A 21,221-nucleotide genomic window follows, 5' to 3' on the forward strand; every position below is an offset into this window, starting at 1 on the left:
CACGCCTGTTGCACTACCTGTTCTGTGATGTGATCATGCTTCAATAAAAAATCATTTGGACGCCACCGATCTGTGGCGTGCTGACAAATATCCTCATTATATGTGTGTCCATAAGACACAGAGCGTGGCTCGCTCCCTCCTCACTGGCTGTAATTGACAGCAGCCTGAGCCAATGGCTCCTGCTGCGGCATCTCAGCCAATTAGGAGGGAGAGACCTGGGAAAGCCACTGCTCTCATGCACATCGCTGGATCAAGATGGGGCTCAGGTATGTATTAGGGGGGCTGAAGGGGGGAACTCACTGAAGGTTTTTTACCTTCATGCAAAGCATGAAGGTAAAAAACCTTCAGCATTTAGAACCATTTTTAAGTCCAGTAAATTGTGAGGTGGGGCCTCCATGAATGGGACTTTTTTTTCCAGCACATCCCACAAATGCTTGATTGGATTGATATCTGTATAATTTGGAGGCCATTCAACACCTCAAACTCATTGTGTTCCTTAAACCCTTCTTGAATTTATCAGACCAGGCCACGTTCTTCCATTGCTCCTGTTGTTTAGTTCTGATGCTCATGTACTTATTGTAGGCACTTTTGACTGTGGATATGGGTGATCATTGGCACCCTGACTCATCTGCAACTGTACAGTCCCATATGCAACAAACTACGATGCGCTTTGTCTTCTGACTCTTTTTTTCCTATTGGAATCAGCTCTAACATTTTCTAGTAGTTATTCTATTGGATCAGATTACGTGAGCTAGCCTTGACTGCCCATGACTCTGTCGCCAGTTTGCCAATTTTCCTTCCTTGAGCCACTTTTCATAGCTCATGACCACTACAAACTGAGAATATCCCACAAGAGCTGCAGTTTTGGAGATGATCTCACCCAGTAGGTCTAGCCATTACAATTTGTACCTGTACAAAGTCACTCAGATCCTTACATTTGCCCATTTTTTTTTTCTGCTTTGAACACATCAACTTCAGGGATATGTTCACTTGCTGCCTAATGTATCCCACCCACTTTCAGATTCCATTTTAACAAGATAATCAATGTTATTCACTTTACCAATTAGTGGCTATAGTGGCTATAATGTCATATTCTTGAGAGATCATGTTTTGAAAAGGCATTTTTTTTCTGCAGTGGCTGATATATGCTGAATATATTCCTGCCAAGTGTACCAAATCATTTTCTTTTCTTTTTGTTTCATTAGATATGTTTCCAGTTGTTTAAGTGCGAATGTGGAAATTAATACCTACATTAGTCAAAGAATTAACAATAAAAGAGAGAGCAAAAAGATTTGTTTAAGTTGTTTAGCACACAAAAATACTGCTTAGTTGGGTTTCAATGAAAATGTATTTAAACCCAAGAATAACATGCAGCTTACTAGTCCTTACATGAGGTTGCTGTATTAAATGTATTTTTCTTCAGGTTTTTGTCCTTTTTTTTCGTTACCTGGTCAGCACATTGCCTGTCTTAAGGTGATAGCACTCATCTACTGTACTGTATCATTGGAGGAACAGCACTGTCACCCTGGGACACGGTGTGTGTTAGGACTAACGAACACCTTCCCCTTTCCGTCTCTGTAACATAGAGGTGCTCTGTGGTCCTAATTAGGGTTCAGCTTGATGTTCGGGTCAAACATAAGTTTGACTCGAGCGAACATTATGGGGCACTTGCAGCAAATTCAAGCACCACGGAATGCCCCATAATGCACTGCGAGATCGCAGTGCATTGCTGTATGATGATTGGCCAAAGCATGCGCCTCACGTGCATGCTTTGGCCAGTCACAACACGCTCTGCTAAGAGAGCCATAATTGGCGAAAGGCGTATGGTGCCTTTGGCCAATCATGGCTCAGGTTGACTAAATCCACACCCCACACTATATAAGGCTGCTTACATGGAGGCCGTGTGTAGTGTTGGTGTGGACAGAGAGATAGCTTGATTTAGATTAAGCAGGCAGGTTGTTCAGTTAGTGGCACTATATTTGATTTTATATATTTATATATATATATATATATATATATGTGTGTGTGTGTGTGTGTGTGTGTGTATATTCTGCATCTAGTGTTACTTATATCTACAGTGCATTCTGTGGTGTACTGTTTTTAATACACTTCAGGTGGTGTATTAATATACTGTATTTTTCAGGCCATAAGACGCACCTTTTTCCCCAAAATATATGGGGGAAAATGTCTCTGCGTCTTATGGTGTGACTATACGACAGCCCCCACCCCCCACTTCCGGGAAGGCCACCACCCCATACTGCTGTCACCATGTTAAACTGGAAGACAAAGCGCCGGGCAATCTCCTGGCTGGGCCTGACACCTGCTGAGAAAACAGAGCAGCCCAAGCAATGGCACAGGGCAATTATTAATGGCAATCGTCAGGCTGCATTTTTATGGCAAAGGTCAGGCTGCATTTCTGTGGCAAAGGTCAGGCTGCATTTCTGTGGCAAAGGTCAGGCTGCATTTCTATGGCAGTGGTCAGGCTGCATTTCTATGGCAGTGGTCAGGCTGCATTTCTATGGCAGTGGTCAGGCTGCATTTCTATGGCAATGGCCAGGCTGCATTTCTATGGCAATGGCCAGGCTGCATTTCTATGGCAATGGCCAGGCTGCATTTGAAATACAGCATTTCTATGTCAGTGGTCAGGCTGCATTTCTATGGCAGTGGTCAGGCTGCATTTCTATGTCAGTGGTCAGGCTGCATTTCTATGGCAGTGGTCAGGCTGCATTTCTATGGCAGTGGTCAGGCTGCATTTCTATGGCAGTGGTCAGGCTGCATTTCTATGGCAGTGGTCACGCTGCATTTCTATGGCAGTGGTCAGGCTGCATTTCTATGGCAGTGGCCAGGCTGCATTTCTATGGCAGTGGCCAGGCTGCATTTCTATGGCAGTGGCCAGGCTGCATTTCTATGGCAATGGTCAGGCTGCATTTCTATGGCAATGGCCAGGCTGCATTTCTATGGCAATGGCCAGGCTGCATTTCTATGGCAATGGCCAGGCTGCATTTCTATGGCAATGGCCAGGCTGCATTTCTATGGCAATGGCCAGGCTGCATTTGAAATACAGCATTTCTATGGCAGTGGTCAGGCTGCATTTCTATGGCAATGATCAGACTGCATTTCTGGGGCAATGGTCAGGCTGCATTTCTTTGGCAATGGTCAGGCTGCATTTCTTTGACACAGGTCAGGCTGTATTCCATGGGCACTGGTTAATATTTTAGTACACCATTTTGTTCAGAATATTTTTGTTCTTGTTTTCCTCCTCTAAAACCTAGGTGCGTCTTATGGTCAGGTGTGTCTTATGGAGCAAAAAATACAGTATATATACAGTGCACCCAGTGTAGGATATATATATATATATATATATATATATATATATATATATATATATATATATATATATATATATATATATATCCTACACTGTTGCAGTTCAGTGAGTAAAATAAGTATTTGATCCTGAAGCAAAATATGACTTGGTACTTGGTGGGTTTCAAACCCTTGTTAGCAAGCACAGAGGTAAGACGTTTCTTGTAGTTAGTTACCATGTTTACACAAATCTCAGGAGGGATTTTGGTCCACTCTTCTTTACAGATCTTCTCTAAATCCTTAAGTTTTCTTGGCTGTCGCTTAGAAACTCGAAGTTTCAGCTCCCTCCATAAATTTTCTATAGGATTAAGGTCTGAAGACTGTAGGCCACTCTATGACCTTAATGTGCTTCTTCTTGAGCCACTCCTTTGTTGCCTTGGCAGTATGTTTTGGGTCATTGTCATGCTGAAAGACCTACCCATGACCCATCATCAGTGATCTGGCTGAGGGTAGAAGGTTCTCATCCAAGTTTTTACAATTCATGGCCCCATCCATTGGTCCCTCAATGCATCAAAGACAGTCTGTGCCTTTAGCAGAGAAACAGTCCCAAAGCATAATATTTCCATCTCATTGCGTGACTCTAGGAATGGTGTTCTTAGGGTCATAGTCAGCATTTTTCTTCCTCCTTCCAAACATGAGTCCCCCTCCTCAAGAAGGCACATAAACAGTCATGCCAATGAACATCTAAATGATTCCGAGAAGGATAAGACCAACATTGAGTTCTTTGGCATTAACTCGACTTGCTGTGTTTAGAGGAAGAAAAATGCGGACTATGACCCTAAGAACATCATTTTCATGGGGCCATGAATTGTAAAATCTTGGATGACAACCTTCTTCCCTCAGCCAGAACAGTGATGATGGGTCATGGATGGGTCTTTCAGCATGGCAATGACCCAAAACATACTGCAAAGGCAACAAAGGAGTGGCTCAAGAGGAAGCACTTTAAGATCATGGAGTGGCCTAGTCAGTCTCCAGGTCTTAATCATATAGAACATGTATGGAGGAAGCTGGAACTAAAACCTTAAGGATTTAGGCCGCGTACACACGGGCGGACTGTTCGCCCAACCTTGTCCGCTGAACAGTGTTTGGGCGGACAGTCCGCTCGTGTGTGGGCTTTCAGCGGACAGTTTCAGCGGACAGTTGGACGGACAAAGTCTTTCGGAAATTCCGAAAAACTGTCCGCTGAAACTGTGTTTGAGCGAACAGTCCGCCCGTGTGTGGGCCTGTCCGCTGTACTTTCGAAATGAGCGGACTGTTCCCGCTCGGAAAGTCCGCCCATTTCGAGCGCGTGTACAGGTAGGCGGGGCCCGCGAAGGAGACATCGCGGGCTCCGCCGCCTGGAATGGGCTTAAAGGGGAACCCCAACGCCGAAAAAAATCGGCGTGGGGGTTCCCCCAAAGTCCACACCAGACCCTTGTCCGAGCACGCTACCCGGCCGGCCAGGAAAGGGGGGCGAGCGAGCGCGCCCCCCCTCCTGAGCCGTACCAGGCCGCGTGCCCTCAACATGGGGGGGTGCCTTGGGGAAGGGGGGCCGCGCGGCCCCCCCACCCCAAAGCACCTTGTCCCCATGTTGATGAGGACAAGGGCCTCTTCCCGACAACCCTGGCCGTTGGTTGTCGGGGTCTGCGGGCGGGGGGCTTATCGGAATCCGGGAGCCCCCTTTAAGAAGGGGGCCCCCGGATACCGGCCCCCCACCCTATGTGAATGAGTATGGGGTACAATGTACCCCTACCCATTCACCTGTGAAATAAAGTACAAAAAAAAACACAACACAGGGAAAAAATATTTTATTGCACAGCTCCGGGGGTCTTCCGTCTTCGGGGGTCTTCTCGCCGGACTCCTCCGCTATCTGTGTGTAGCTCTTTTACTAGCGGAGGAGTCCGGCTTTCTTCCTCCCCGCCGCCGGCCTCTTCTCCCGACTTCGGGGGTCTTGTCCCCCTCTTCGGTTCTTCTGCCGGGCCACCGCGCCTTCTTGTAGCTCTTTTACAGGCGGTGGCCCGGTCTTCTGTCGCCGCTGTCGTCGCCGCCGCCGCCGCCTTCCGTTCTTGTTCTTCTTCTTGTTCTTCTTCTTCTTCTCCTGGAGATGTTGACTCGACGAGCTCTCCGGCCGGAATGCCAGAGCCGCGCTGTGCGGTCACTTATATAGTGACAATGGGGCGGTGTCACATGGTATATGTCACATGGGTTGGTCACATGGTGACCCCGCCCCCTTACGATGTCATAGTCCCCATGTGACATCAACCCATGTGACCAACCCATGTGACATATACCATGTGACACCGCCCCATTGTCACTATATAAGTGACCGCACAGCACGGCTCTGGCATTCAGGCCGGAGAGCTCGTCGAGTCAACATCTCCAGGAGAAGAAGAAGAAGAACAAGAAGAAGAAGAACGGAAGGCGGCGGCGACGACAGCGGCGACAGAAGACCGGGCCACCGCCTGTAAAAGAGCTACAAGAAGGCGCGGTGGCCCGGCAGAAGAACCGAAGGCGGCGACAGAAGAACGGAAGGCAGCGGCGACAGAAGACCGGGCCACCGCCTGCAAAAGAGCTACAAGAAGGCGCGGTGGCCCGGCAGAAGAACCGAAGAGGGGGACAAGACCCCCGAAGTCGGGAGAAGAGGCCGGCGGCGGGGAGGAAGAAAGCCGGACTCCTCCGCTAGTAAAAGAGCTACACACAGATAGCGGAGGAGTCCGGCGAGAAGACCCCCGAAGACGGAAGACCCCCGGAGCTGTGCAATAAAATATTTTTTCCCTGTGTTGTGTTTTTTTTTGTACTTTATTTCACAGGTGAATGGGTAGGGGTACATTGTACCCCATACTCATTCACATAGGGTGGGGGGCCGGTATCCGGGGGCCCCCTTCTTAAAGGGGGCTCCCGGATTCCGATAAGCCCCCCGCCCGCAGACCCCGACAACCAACGGCCAGGGTTGTCGGGAAGAGGCCCTTGTCCTCATCAACATGGGGACAAGGTGCTTTGGGGTGGGGGGGCCGCGCGGCCCCCCCTTCCCCAAGGCACCCCCCATGTTGAGGGCACGCGGCCTGGTACGGCTCAGGAGGGGGGGCGCGCTCGCTCGCCCCCCTTTCCTGGCCGGCCGGGTAGCGTGCTCGGACAAGGGTCTGGTGTGGACTTTGGGGGAACCCCCACGCCGATTTTTTTCGGCGTTGGGGTTCCCCTTTAAGCCCATTCCAGGCGGCGGAGCCCGCGACGTCTCCTTCGCGGGCCCCGCCTACCTGTACACGCGCTCGAAATGGGCGGATTTGCCTCCTTACGTGGGCGAGTCCGTTCATTTCAAAAGTTGAGCGAACTGTTTGGCAAACAGTTTGCTGAAACAGTCCGCTCGTGTGTGGGCAAGTCCGCTCATGCAAATTTTGAGCGGACTGTTTGCCGAAACTGTTTGACGAACAAGGTTGGGCAAACAGTCCGCGCGTGTGTACGCGGCCTTAGAGATCTGTAAAGAAGAGTGGACCTAAATCCCTCTGGAGATGTGTGAAAACCTGATCACCAACTACAAGAAACATCTTCCCTTTGTGCTTGCCAACAAGGCTTTCTCCATGAAGTACTAAGTCATGTTTTTTCTGGATTTTTGGTTGATATTCTGTCTCTATCATCTAAAATACACAGTTGATAAAAATTATAGTCCCTCCATTTCTTTGTGAGTGGGCAAACTTACAAAATCTGGAGGGGATCAAATAATTATTTTCCCCACTGTGTATGTATGTGTGTATATATACTCTGCATCCATTGTAGCCTATATCTAGTGCATTCCGTGGTCTACTGTTTCTAATACAATTCAGGTGGTGTACACATTATCTAATACAGTGTGTACAGTTTCTACTACACTTCTGGTGGTGTACACAGTATCTTATACAGTGTAGTGTGGGGTTGCAAAACAAAATATACATCATGTCCGGAGGGCCTCCAAGGAGAGGCAGATGCTCACAGGGCACTAAAAGAGGGCACACAGCCTCTGTGTCTACAGTCAACAGTGTTGGTTGTGGACATGGTGCATCCTCTGCAGGTGGCCATGGGGCACGCTTGTCCTTTTTTTCTGCTGCTGGCCGTGTTATTGAGCCAGAACATGCAGAAGAGTTGGTGGAGTGGGTAACAAAGCTGTTTTCATCCTCCTTATCCTCTGTCACCCAGTCTCAGAATAGTTTGCCTTCCAATGCAGCTGCCAAAGTGGCCTATTTCACCGGCTCTTTGTCCACAGCCACTACTTCCGTAGCCCCACTATCATGCACGGAGGAGTCCCGAGAATTATTCGACCACAGTGTCGGGTACATGCTGCTGGAGGATGCGCAGAAATTTGAAGGCTCCAATGTTGGTTTCCAGGTTGAGGAAGGGAGTAACATGAGCCTAGAGATAGGGGGCACCCAAGAAGGACAAGAAACGGTCAGTCATGTTCCCCCCAGCTGCAGCATACTGCCAAGTTTGCTACAGTGATGAGGAGGGAGGGGATGATGAGGTAACTGACTGTATCTGGGTGCCTGAGAGTTAAGAGGAGGAGGAGGTACAACTCCAACATAGCAAGATGTCCTCTAGGAGGGCAGCTTAAGGGTAGCCACCTTATTGCATCACAACGCAGAGCTCCGCAGGTGCAGTGTGCTACTGACTCCCCGCTGACTTTTAAAAGTTCCTTGGTGTTGAACTTGGTGTGGGTGATTTGGGTCATTCTCATGTTAGAATACTGCCCTGTGGCCCAGTCCCCGAAGGGAGGAGAGCATGCTCTGGTTCGGTATGTCACAGTACTTGTTGCCATTCATGGTTCCCTCAATGAACTGTGGCTCCCCAGTGCTGGCAGCACTCATGACACCTCAGACCATGACACTGCCACCACCATGTTTGGCTGTAGGCAACACAAACTTGTCTTTGTATTTCTCACCTGGTTGCCACCACACACACTTGTCACCATCTGAACCAAATACGTTTATCTTGGTCTCATCAGAGCACAGATCTTGGTTCCAGCAATCCATGTCCTTGGTCTGCTTATCTTCAACAAACTGTGATTATTCTTGTGCTTCATCTTTTGAAGAGGCTTCCTTCTGGGACGACAGCCATGCTGACCAATTTGATTCATTGTGCGGCGTTTCATCTGAGCACTGACAGGCTGACCCCCATCCCTTCAACCTCTGCAGCAATCAAATGTCTATTTCCAAAAGACAACCTTTGGATATGATGCTGAGCACGTGCACTCCGTTTCTGTGGTCGACCATGGTGAGGCCTATCCTGATTTAAACCGCTGTATGGTCTTGGCCACCATGCTGCAGCTCAGTTTCAGGATCTTGGCAAACTTCTTATAGCCTAGACCAGTGATGGCGAACCTTGGCATCCCAGATGTTTTCAAACTACATTTCCCATGATGCTGTTGCACTCTTCAGTGTAGTTGAGCATCATGGGAAATGTAGTTCCAAAACATCTGGGCTGCCAAGGTTCGCCATCACTGGCCTAGGCAATCTTTGTGTAGAGCAAAACATTTTTTTTTCAGATCCTCAGAGTTTTTTTTGTCATGAGGTGCCATGTTAAACTACCAGTGACCAGTATGAGAGAGTGAGAGTGATAACACCAAATTTACCACACCTGAGACCTTGTAACACTAACAAGTCACACGACAGTGGGGAAGGGAAATGGCTAATTGTGCCCAATTTGGGCATTTTTACTTAGGGGTGTACTCGCTTTTGTTGCCAGCAGTTTAGAGATTAATGGCTGCGTGTTGAGTTATTTTGAGGGGACAGCAAATTTACACTGTTATACAAGCTGTACACTCACTCATTTACATTGTAACAAAGTGACATTTCTTCAGTTTTGTCACATTAAAACATATAATAAAATATTTACAAAAATGTGAGGGATGTACTCACTTTTGTCAGATACTGTAAATTGTGCACCCCCAAGCTCATTGAAAGCTTATGGCTACTGACCATGGTTAGCTGTACAAGAACATTACAACTTGGTCTCTCAAAATAATTTCAGTTAAAAATATTTCTGTTATACCTTAATTTTACATTTTATTTTCAGTGGCCTAGCCTTGTAAATAAAATACTACAGTTTCTCTTTATTTATATTTTATTTTTTTCCTTTCCAGATTGTCCACAAGCACCAGCCAGACCGCCCAAACCACTGCCACGCAGAACAGCACCTGAGATTCATCACAGAAGACCTTACAGTGCTGACTGTTCAGCAGAGAATGTAGATGCAAAAATAGCTAAATTAATGGGTGAGGGGTTCTCCTTCGAAGAAGTTAAAAGAGCTCTGGAAATTGCTCAGAATAATGTAGATGTGGCACGGAGCATACTGAGAGAATTTGCGTGCTGCCCTCCTCCGGTCTGCCCACGTTTAAACTTATAACAAGATGACATGTCTTTTAGGACCGTGGGTTTGAAAAGGAAGAATGGATTTCATTTATCATCTAATTTAAAAACTTTCATTCCAACATTTTTTCAGATGTTTTGGGGCTTGAATAATTGCTTACTTATATATCAAAAAATAAAAGGAATGTTAATGTGTTGATTTTACAAATCTGCCATATAAAGGTGTAACATATGGCCATGTTTTCCTTTTAAAAAGTAAGCCTGTGAATTATTTGTTTTATTTTTCATCGATTAAAGCTGGTCATTTTTTTTGGGCTATTATTATTTTTTCTAGTTTTACATTTTTTTTTTTGTTTTTTTTATTGTTTTTTTTTTTACATTTTGAAGTTTTATGTTGTAGAAGTTCACCAGCACTTTCTGACCTCATTGCATTCTGGAAAATGCTTTTCTTTTTTCTTTTTTTGTTGCCTTTTTTTTTTTTTTTATATATATATTGCATTTTAATTTATCCAAAATATACTGCAAACAGTGGCCTTTACTACTGACATACTGAAGTTTTTTTTTGTATTATGTGGGGAAGTATTTGAATGTACAATTAATGCATTTTTGTGGGTGATTTGCCTTTACAAAAGTATTTTGATACTGTTGTTAGCAGCGATGTATAACTTCCAATATGCTCACTTTCAGTCTTCTATGATCTTAGATGAAAGTGCATAAAAGTAAAAGGTTTACAATAAAGAGCAGGATCATTTTTTTTTCCTGTGTAATGTGATGTTTGGGGAAAAATATGCTTCAAAGAACAGAACAGTTTAAATTATGTGATCTCTATTGAGGTTTTGGTGCTGGATGCAAAGCAATAAGTTTGTGGATTGATGACATCTGTAGATTTCAGATGCAACACTTCCATTTCTCTTGACTTTCTGACTGCAAAGGGTATATATGAAACTCATTGGTCATCGTGGTGACCTGTATATGTAGTTGGAGATGAACTTTGAGTAAACCTTACCAATGACAAAAATAGATTTTGGCTGCAACAGACGGTTGTATTCTTTTTTGCATTAGTAACCCATAGATTTTATTTAAGAAATGTACTTTTTTTTCTGTGCACTCTTATTTTCCATATGTTATATGCTGCTTCTTTTAAGTTTAAGAGTTTAAATCTTTGCTTTTTTTTGTAAAAAAAACTTTTAAAAGCCATGATGTGTGAATAGGTAAAATGATTTACAATAAATCACCACTGATAAATCCATGTACAAATACTGGACAGTTGATTGAATAACAATAGTTCTGTAGTTTTGAGTGTTTTCTCAACCTAGGGGGCAACCTATTAAGGGTAGCATAATGGAGGTCTGTCTTGCCATTTGAAAGTTCTTCAAAATTATGTTTCCTTTGATTTTGGAATGAATTTATTTTCCAAAACAGAAACCACATTCACGGTTAGAAATTTGTTAGGGAAAATTTTTCAATTTTGCTGTTTTTTTCTCAACCCTCAATTGAAACCCATTAAGGTTTATAAAATAAAACAAACATTCTTAAAACAAAAAATGGCGATCAAAATTCTACTAGTGTATGGCCAGTTTAGGAGTAGTATCTTTCATTCAGCTAGGAAGCAATTCTGTACTCTGTCAGGTTCACTATCCTCAGGTATCACATTCAGTTAAAAGGTACAAATTAGATTAACAATTGCAGTTTGTCTCATCGGGTACATGGTAGTTGCTTCCATCTGCAGAGCACACTTTTCCAAAGTATTTCAGACCAGGTGTGACAGTCTGATCAGTATAGAATATAAATAAGTAGGAACGACACTGGAGATCAGCCTTGTGGGTAAATAAACTATTTTAAAAGCAGATTGCCATCTAGTGGGCAAGTATAAACCCAGTTGCATAACAGTTTCTTGTCTAGTATGCTATGGGGGGAAATTACAAATTAGGTGGCACCATAGCAAAATGGTGGCTGTAAGTGTTGATCAGATGCTGGTTTTCCAGCATTTCTGCTTGATAAAAGCAGGCTTCTGTTGGACAGACTGTTGTACACATGGGCCGGATGTCGGACAGTTTCTGTTGAACCGCTGATATTCGGCCTGTCTATACTAGTCCTACGTGTCTTCCCCCCACATGCCTTGCCAAAAAGCCAATTTTACGTTGTTTGGTGATTATTTTGAAAAGCTTTTTGAAAAACTCAAACATTGATTGGGAGTGATGGTCTACTGAATTTATGCCCCTAAACCCCCTTTTACATTGTTCATTAGGACTTGTATGTCACTTGCAAGTCATGCAGATAAAGGATGATGGCAATAGAAAGGTGTGAAAAGGCCTGTGGAAAAAAAGTGCATTAATACTATAATAGGAACCTAATACAATATCTTCTAAAATGAAATCTGGGTAACCTGGACCCTTCTGGCATCTGACATCTAGGCACTCCCAAATTTTTAGAGTGTGTAGTTTCCCTAGTATTCTTTCAATAATGTAAATGTTAAAGTGTACAGCAGGAGCAAAAAAAATTCAGTTCGTTCACCTTTACTCATAAAAATAACCATTCAGTTGCCACTAATGCACTGAACTTCTATGCCCTACTGTGGGCTGACAACAGTTTTTTTGTCTGCCTTGCTCGGTTGTATTTTGTTAAACTATTCATGCCCACCCTTTATCCTGTTCTCCACAACACTACTTGTGCTGTGGTGCACTACAGGAACTGGAGGGTTATCCCAAACAAAAGGAATGTGCACAGGACAAAAGACGGCTCTGAAATGATCAAGGTATTTAATTGCAATGGTACAATGTATATTTAACAAAACAAATGGTATCAAATAAGAAGTTAATTGTTGACATTTATATAAATTTTAAGCCTGAACTGCGGGAATTAAGTTGCTGTAAAAAATAAAATAAACAGTGCAGGTATACCATGAATTTATTCCAACGAGCATGACGGCGGGGGTAAAGCCAAGGGAAAGGAAAGACAGATTCTCGTGGTAGGGGACTCAATTCTTAGAAGAACAGAGAGGGTGCTCGGGTTTGGTACATCACGAATCTGGTTGACAGATTAATGGGAGGGGCTGGGGAAGCCCGGGCTGTCATGGTGCACATTGGCACCAATGAAAAAGTCAGAGGATTGTGGAGTGTCCTAAACAAATTTAGGGACTTAGGAACTAAATTGAGGAAAAGGACCTCCAAGGTAGTATTCTCAGAAATACTACTGGTACCTCAAGCCACGCCAGAAAAGCAGCATGGGGTTAGGGAAGCAAACAAGTGGCTGAGGAGGTGGTGTAGAAAGGAGGGGTTTGGGTTCCTAGAGAACTGGGCCGACTTCTCAGTCAGTTACCAGCTTTAGCATGGATGGACTGCACCTAAATGGGGAAGCTGCAGATTGGCTGGGAGAGAAAATGGCGAACAAGTTAGAGCGGTTTTTAAACTAGGCGATGGGGGGAGTGTCCAGAGGTAGGGATTGTCAGCATGGAACAAATTCCAGAGGGTAGTATTGAGGGCATTAGTGGTAGGTTGACTTAAGCACCTAAACCTGAGTAAAGTACAGTAACAAATACTATTTGCAACCTCAGAACAGGAGTCAAAATGGGAAAACTAGAACTGCTATTGTACGAGGAGAATAAAAGATTTTGTGGGAATTTCAGAGACTTGGTTCAACAGCTTTCATGATTGGCTTGCAACCATTCAAGGGTATTCCCTATATCACAGGGATAGGGAGGGTAAAAAAGGGGGAGAGGTATGCCAGTATATAAAAAATGTACAAGTGAATGTGATGGACAACATCACTAATGGGGCAAGGGAGGAGGTGGAATCCTTATGGGTAGAGCTATAAAGGGAGGAAAGGGGAAAGTAAAACTGGAAGTATGCTATAGGCCCCCTAACCAGAGGGAGGAGGGGGAGGCACGGACCTCCTATCACAGTTTAGAATGGTGGCAAGGATGGGACTTGTCATCATGCGGGATTTTAATTATCCAGACATGGGCAGAAGGAACTGCGCATTCACCTAAAGCTCGCCATTTCCTAAATGTCTTGCAGGACAATTTCACAGGTCAGATGGTAAATGCACCAACAAGAAACAAGGCTTTACTAGACCTACTGATTACCAACAATACAGACCTGATCACAGATGTGGCAATACAGAGCAATTTAGGAAACAGCGATCACAGGTCAATGAGTTTCAGTTTAAATCACACAAAAAAGAAACACAAGGAAACTACAAAGACACTGAATTTCCAAAAAGCCAACTTCCCTAAAGGACGCTCCTTGCTAGAAGATATTAAATGGAATGAAATCTTAGGAACAAAGAACACAGAGGAATAATAGGTGTGCTTTAAGAGCATATTAAATAAGGGTATTAGCCAGTGCATCCCAATGGAAAATACATTTAAAAGAGCTAATAAAAGTCCCGGATGGCTTAACTCCAATGTAAAAATGCATATAAAAGCAATGGAGAAGGGCTTCAAAAAAATACAAGACTGAGGGGTCATCATCAGCATTCCAACTTTACGAAGTGTGCAATCAGGGCGGCTAAGATAGAACACAAATGGCACATAGCAGAGGAGAGTAAACAAAAATCCCCAAAAATTCTTTAAGTATTTAAATAATAAAAGAGGGAGGTCATATCGTATTGGCCACAGAAAGAATGATGAAGGGAATCTGATTACAAAGGATGGAGAGATTGCAAAGGTATTGAATTTATTTTTTTTCCTCAGTCTTCACGAGTGAAACAGTGTGTTTCAGTAACCAAAACTGCAATGTTTTTCCTCATGACATGTCACAGGAAGCACCCTCATGGCTAACAGATGATAGAATTTGGAATAGACTTGAAAAACGTAACATTAATAGGTCACCGGGACCAGATGGTTTGCATCCGAGGGTCCTTAAGGGACTCAGTCAAGTAATTGCCAGACCATTGTTCCCAATTTTTAGGAACAGTCTACTGACTGGAATGGTACCAGCTGATTGGAGAAAAGCCAATGTAGCACCAATATTTAAAAAAGAACCAGGACATATCCCTGGGAAATACAGACCAGGTAGCTTAACGTCAATAAATTGTAAGCTCTTGGTGGGGATGATAAGGGACGATTAAGGGAAGATTTTAGTAATGAAAACCTATCATTAGCAGAAATCAGCGTGGATTCATGAAGAATCATTCTTGCCAAACCAATCTATTAACCTTCTATGAGGAGGTGATCAGCCATCTAGATAAAGGAAGACCTGTAGACGTGGTGTATCTTGATTTGACAAAGACGTTTGATACAGTTCCCCATAAACATTTACTGTACAAATGAAGGACTGTCAGCGTGGACCAAAGGGTGAGTACATGGGTTGAAAACTGGCTGCAAGGGTGAGTTCAGAGGGTAGCGATAAATGGAGAATACTCCGGTGTGGGAAGTGGTGTCCCCCAAGGTTCTGTCCTGGGACCAATTAAATTTATTCATAAATGATCTGGAGGATGGGATAAACAGCTCAATCTCAGTATTTGCAGACAATACTAAGCTAAGCAGGGCAATAGTTTCTCCACAGGATGTGGAAACGTGGAAGATCGGAAAACAAATTAATGGGGTAGGCGACTACATGGCAAATGAGGTTAATGTAGAAAAATAAAAAATTATGCATATAGGGATGCAAAATTATAAATGCATTCTACTTATTGTGGGAATCAAGGACGAAAAGGACCTGAGGATCCTAGTAGATGGCAGGTTTAGCAATGGCATGCAATGCCAGGCTGCTGCAAGCAAAGTAAACAGAATATTGGCATGCATTAAAAAGGGGATTAACTCCAGAGATAAAATGATAATTCCTTCCACTCTACAAGACTCTGATCCGGCCGAACCTGGAGTATGCCATCCAGTTCTGGGCACCAGTCCTCAGGAAGGATGTGCTGGAACTGGAGAGAGTCCAGAGAAGGGTAACAAAGCTAATAAAGGGACTGGAGGACCTTAGTTATGAGGAAAGATTATAAGCATTTAACTTAGGCCCCTTTCACACGGGCGGCTGTTCTGCCGCAGTTTATCATGTTTATTTTTTTCTACAAAATTCAAGGCTCCAGGCACAGCGATCAGCTGCATTTGCACAGTGCGCTTACCAGCGTTTACATGCGTTTTTATGCGGTTGCGTTTAACTGCAGTTTTTATTCCCATAGCAACCCTTTTATTTATTTTTGTTTTTGTTCCCTGGAATGTACCCATGATGCATTGCGGTCCTCTGTATTTAAACCTGTTTCTTTGTTCTCTGGCTGAGTGTGTGTTGGAGTTTTGCAGGAGTGGAGATGAGTGCTCAGTTTTGTGCCAGAGTTTTTTGAAAAATGAATGCAAATATGGGTAGTTTGCTTGCAATGCTCATTTTGCTGATGATGAGGATGAAGACAAGAAGAGCGATCCAGAGTAGGCGACGTCCTCGTCGTTACTGGGTCCATCCCTTAACGTCTCAGCGCCTATCGATCGGCTACTTTGCCCTCATGTTCGGTGAGCTGAGGACTCATGGGGACAAGTTCCATAATTACACAAGGATGTCGGTGGCGTGCTTCGATGAGCTGTTGGTACTTGTTAGAGGACACTTGACCAGAACCACGACCAATATGCGAAGAAGCATTAGTCCAGAAGAACGGCTGTTACTTACTTTAAGGTAGGTTTTCCATATGTTGAACAAATGCTTAAATTCATGTACATGCAGGCTTAGGCAATATTGGCAATAGTGTGTATGTGTGTATGTATGTATGTGTGTATATATATATATATATATATATATATATATATATATATATATATATATATATATATATATATATATATAGATGAATCTATGACCTAATCTATATCACAACAGCGATTTTTCGCACATTACTACCATTACCATTATTTTTTATCCTTGAAAACTATCTATCGTGCCTTGCACAGTCAGTTTTATTTTTTGCAAATAGGAAACGTCATCAAATTTCAGTAGTTTCTCATTATGTAGGTGAGCTCTGAACACAAAGGCAGAATTTTGCATTAACAAGCAAGGTACCACCAAATAATATTTTGTACTAGACCAACCCACCACCAGGCTTCCTGTTTGGATGCCAGCACCTACTACCAGAGCCGAGGGATGTTTTATCTTTGGGCTGCAATGTGTTAAAAGTCATCAGCTTATATAGATGCTGATGTTTATTTGTTACCATGTAGAACTCCATATGTATATTGATTTTTTTTTTTTTTTTTATTTATTTTACTATATATTTTCTGAATTGTTATCAATTTTGTATTGCAGATACCTTGCCACTGGTGCCAGTTTCACCTCCCTCCATCATCAATTTCTGATGGGAATTTCCACCGTATCCACCATTGTGCACGATACCTGTCATATTATCTGGGAAGAACTGAGAACATCAGTCATGCCAGAGCCAACATCCAGTCTGTGGGAGGAAATAGCGGAGGAATTTTGGGAGAAGACCAACTTCCCAAACTGCATTGGGGCATTAGATGGGAAACACATCCGGCTCATCAAGCTTTTTCAACTATAAGAAATACTTTTCCATTGTGCTTCTGGGACTCAGCGATGCAAATATGAAGTTCATCGCTGTGGATGTTGGAGCGTATGGGAGTTCTGGAGATTCTAGAATTTTCAGAAATTCCGTAATGGGGCGGCGGTTTCAATATGGCGAATTTCAGGTTCCACAGTCAAGGCCTCTCCCTGGTACTACTGGACCAGATCTTCCATTTGTAGTGCTGGGAGATGAGGCATTTGCCTTATCTACTCACCTGCTAAGGCCCTATACCAGGCATGGTCTCACTGCCAGGAGGCGAATTTTTCGACTCAGCAGAGCTAGAAGCAGAGCTAGAAGAATGGTTGAGTGCGCATTTGGCATTTGCACTGCCAAATGGCGTGTTTTGATGACAGCCATGCATCTAGAAGTTGATCATGCCGTCAATGTGGTTCTAGCATGTTGTGTTCTCCACAATTTTTTGAGGGGTAAGGAGATCGTGGCCACCGAAACCCCTGTTTCTGAGGAACCCATAGGTCATGTTACTGGCACTCGTCCAAGTAATCAGGCCCTACAAGTTCGTGAACATTTCACTGATTACTTTTTGAGTGAAGATGGACAGCTGCCATGGCAATTGGACTATGTGTAAATTTTTAACCGGTGTTGCATGGACCTTACATGTCAAAGTTTTTTCATCACAGTTTTCAAGTTTTTGTGTCAGTTTTCACGTTTGCCTTAAATAAAGTAGTCAACAATTTTCAAGAATTTAAATTGTTTTTATTTCTATCTTTTGCAATGCACAGGGTGTATAAAAAATAGAAAAACCTTACAAAAACATTGAATGCTTGCAAGTATAGAAAAATGTTTTTTAATTCCTTTGGAATATATATATATATATATAAAATCTCCTTTTAGTTTCAAGTATTGAATTTCAAGTGCAACAGATAACGAGTCCACAAAATATCCCCCACTACCCCCCTAAAAAAAAAAAAAAAAGGTTACAGTATTCCTGAAGTGCTGTAAGGCCCCTTTCACACAGGGCAGATCAGTAATGATCCGTCCCGTGATGATCCGCTCGGTCGGCAGGGATTGTTCCATTGTCCATTGTCCCCACTGAGCCGGTGGCAGACAGGGCTGTCCCGGCACACTGTGCCCTGTGAGCTCTCTGTTCTCTTCTATGGGGATCGGAAGAGCACGGACCATCTGTCCGTGTTCATCCAATCCGCTCTGCAGACGGCTAGAAAAATTGGATTTCCCTCCGTCTACAGAATCGGACAATTGCGGTGGCACCCGATATCGTCCGCCTCCGCAACAGTCCGATTCTGCAGAGTAAAATCCTATTCTATCCGTCTGCAGAGCGGATCGGATGGACACGGACAGACGGTCCGTGCTCGTCCGATCACCATAGAGGAGAGCGGAGAGCTGACAGGGCGGTCCCTGCACAGTGTGCGGAGACCGCCCTGTCCGCAGCCGGCTCAGCGGGGACAACGGAGCAATCCCGCTGAGCGAGCGGATCATCACGGGGCAGATCATTACTGATCCGCCCCGTGTGAAAGGGGCCAAAGATGGGCACTGAGTGCGGTAAACAGTTCTGAAATATTTGGCTAGATGGAGAAAGTGCAAAAGATGTCTCCATGTACACTCCACTGTGTAGATGGGGTAATCTCCCACTGGGCCAAGTCTCTCAACCTAAACAATGCTAGCACCCAATCAGAAAGTTCAGGTATTGTGAGAGCAAGTGGGGCAAAGTAGCAACATGTATAAGCTTGGGACAGTGGGAGATTCTTCTGTGCGTACAGTTCAGTGTACATGGAGGAATCTGGGGTTGGTTGTAAACATTAGTTCGTGTAGGTAAAACATTAAGTAGTGTAGGTAAAACATTAACATTACACAACAAGAAAAATACAACCGTCATATCACTGCCATAGGAATACTATAAGTTTTCATATATTGGATAATTAGGGTTACGCAGAGAAGAATGGCTTGGTTCACTGCCAACATCTACGGGTGATCCTGAATGGGAAGATGAGGGTGAAGACACTGGGTGTGGCTGCACATGCATCCTTTGGTAACCAGGATTAGACGGGTAAGGTGTATACAGTGGTGGGGGTCCTGCATAAGGGTTAATGGCAGATGTTGTGTCATGGCACTGCTGACTGGGCATTGGTCTACTGAAAGAGCCACTAGGTGAATTAAAACCCATAGCCCATGGCTGAAATTTAGGATATGGGCGTTGCTCTTTGCAAGCGGACACAATATACGTTAAATAGGCATGTATATCACCCCTGACCTCAATGCGCTTATCTGCAGGAATCTCCCTGATTACACAAAGCAACATTCTCAAGAACATAACATCTGGGTCTGAGATGTTGAGGAATTCATCATCTTTGGCCTGGTTTTGTGATTGTTTTCTCATTTCTTCAATGATACGGTTGAAATATTCTTCAAAAGGTGTCTCTTGTTGAGTACGTGTTCGACGGGTGGTAGAAGTAGACCGGACTCTCCTATCTGGATTTGCCTGCAATAGTTATAATATATAGATTATGCATCTGATACTGAGGTCACACTTTAGTGAACAGCATATGATGGCTTGTACAAATATTGCAGCACCTGTTTAGAATAGACCACACACAGGTACTTGTTTTGCTGCAAAAACCTGATCTCACTGAAGACCTCCAAAGCCAGAAGAACAAGTCACACCTTGCCCAAAAATAAGCTGTTGTTGTTTCTCCAACATTTGTGCCAACACCAGCTGCCTTTTCAAAATGTAAGTAATACGTTTTTTTGTGGACAGAAATTGTGACATTTTTAAAATACATACCGCAGGTTCTTGAGTGGATGGATGATATTCTTGGGATGACACTGTCTCTGTGGTTTCTTGACTGGTGTCAGCGTCTCCTGATGGTGATGGCGACGAACTTTCGCGCCTTGCGCTTGCTCTCACAGGGACACTTGACACAGTTCTAGGTAACAATAAAGATTACACGTTTAAAAAAAAAGTGAACATGAATATGCCTTTACTGGTCACAAATCGCTAAGTAAAATAAATGGATATACTTACGTGCGCATCTCAGTGGTGCGCCTCAAAAATGACAAAGCCTCTGCATGGGGGTTAGGCCTGCGACGAGTTGAGGGTGCTCCGCTTCTCTCCGCAGCCTTCTCTTCGTTGACTTCTTTTTTGTAACGGTCGCGCAGGGACCTCCAACGTGTGTAAACCTCCTTTCCTGCAATATATAAAAAACATAGAATGCACTTTTTGGTTAAGTTCTATTGGCAGATAGCATGTATAATTTTGTGGAATTTGCAGCATTGTCAGTGCTGTATTGCTATAAAATGGCCTGGTCATTAGGGGGTAAAATCTTTACTAGGATGCATGTGTACCCTGCTGCATAGACACAACAAACCTTGCACTCACCTCGGTTATCCTGTTCAGTTGCAGACATCTCGTCCCAGTTCGGTGTGACATATTTGTAGACTTCCTCCCACTTTGCTCTCTTCAGCACTCGGTCTGCATATCCTGGGCATTCTGAGTCCCATAACTCTGGTCGGGCATGCACCAGTGCGATGATGGCCTCGTGCGAGATATCTCTTGCCGCCATGCTGTCTTCTCCCCTTTCATCCCTCTCAACTTCCTGTGTCATTTCCCAGGTACACCTGCTGTATAGGATGTGCTTCCGGGTGTTTTTTTTCTTCTTTCACGCTGCTGGCCGCAATTGACACAAAAGACTGCGATTACCTGTGGTTATGTGCTTATAGCTGCGCTACATCGCACCTGGACGCATACAATTCTATTTTTTCTATTCGCATCGAACCGCACGTAACGAAATCGCAGTTAAACGCTGTGTGTGAACAGGGCCATAGGAAAGCATTGTGTGCCTTTGGCTGCGGTGGAAAACTAGAAAATCCGCAGCTTAAAGCACCATTCTATCCGCCCGTGTGAAAGGGGCCTTATTCTCTATGGAGCGGAGATACTTGGGAGGGGATATGATTTCAATGTACAAATACCATACTGGTGACCCCACAATAGGGATAAAAAAAATTCCGCCAAAGGGAAATTAAAAATATGCGCCCGTTCACTAAAATTGGAATATAATTGGT

General features: G+C 44.0%; 2 protein-coding genes and 1 long non-coding RNA gene across 4 annotated transcripts in view; 2 read left to right on the top strand and 1 right to left on the bottom strand.

Moving 5' to 3' along the window:
- Positions 1–10,433, top strand: part of CBLB (Cbl proto-oncogene B) — a 282,840-nt gene extending 272,407 nt beyond the window's left edge. For both annotated transcript variants that reach the window (XM_077482458.1, XM_077482457.1), the window contains one exon: positions 9,452–10,433. In XM_077482458.1, the coding sequence (XP_077338584.1) occupies positions 9,452–9,714 (263 nt within the window). In that variant the 3' untranslated portion in view covers positions 9,715–10,433. The remainder of the gene's footprint in view (positions 1–9,451) is intronic.
- Positions 10,434–15,940: 5,507 nt separating this feature from the next.
- LOC143984396 (uncharacterized) lies at positions 15,941–17,880 on the top strand. Its single transcript, XR_013274830.1, has 2 exons — positions 15,941–16,285; positions 16,910–17,880. It is a non-coding gene; the product is annotated as an uncharacterized LOC143984396 (long non-coding RNA).
- A 1,176-nt stretch (positions 17,881–19,056) lies between these two features.
- Positions 19,057–20,837, bottom strand: LOC143984166 (uncharacterized). Its single transcript, XM_077484469.1, has 4 exons — positions 20,539–20,837; positions 20,185–20,347; positions 19,945–20,086; positions 19,057–19,641 (listed from the first exon to the last, which is right to left on the bottom strand). The coding sequence occupies exons 1-4, from the start codon at positions 20,762–20,764 to the stop codon at positions 19,057–19,059; spliced, it is 1,116 nt and encodes a 371-aa protein (XP_077340595.1). The 5' UTR covers positions 20,765–20,837.
- Positions 20,838–21,221: the final 384 nt, after the last annotated feature.

Source organism: Lithobates pipiens, unplaced genomic scaffold, assembly GCF_037356315.1.
Source record: "Lithobates pipiens isolate NorthernLeopardFrog02 unplaced genomic scaffold, aLitPip1_a1.2 Scaffold_16, whole genome shotgun sequence".
NCBI lineage: Eukaryota > Metazoa > Chordata > Amphibia > Anura > Ranidae > Lithobates > Lithobates pipiens.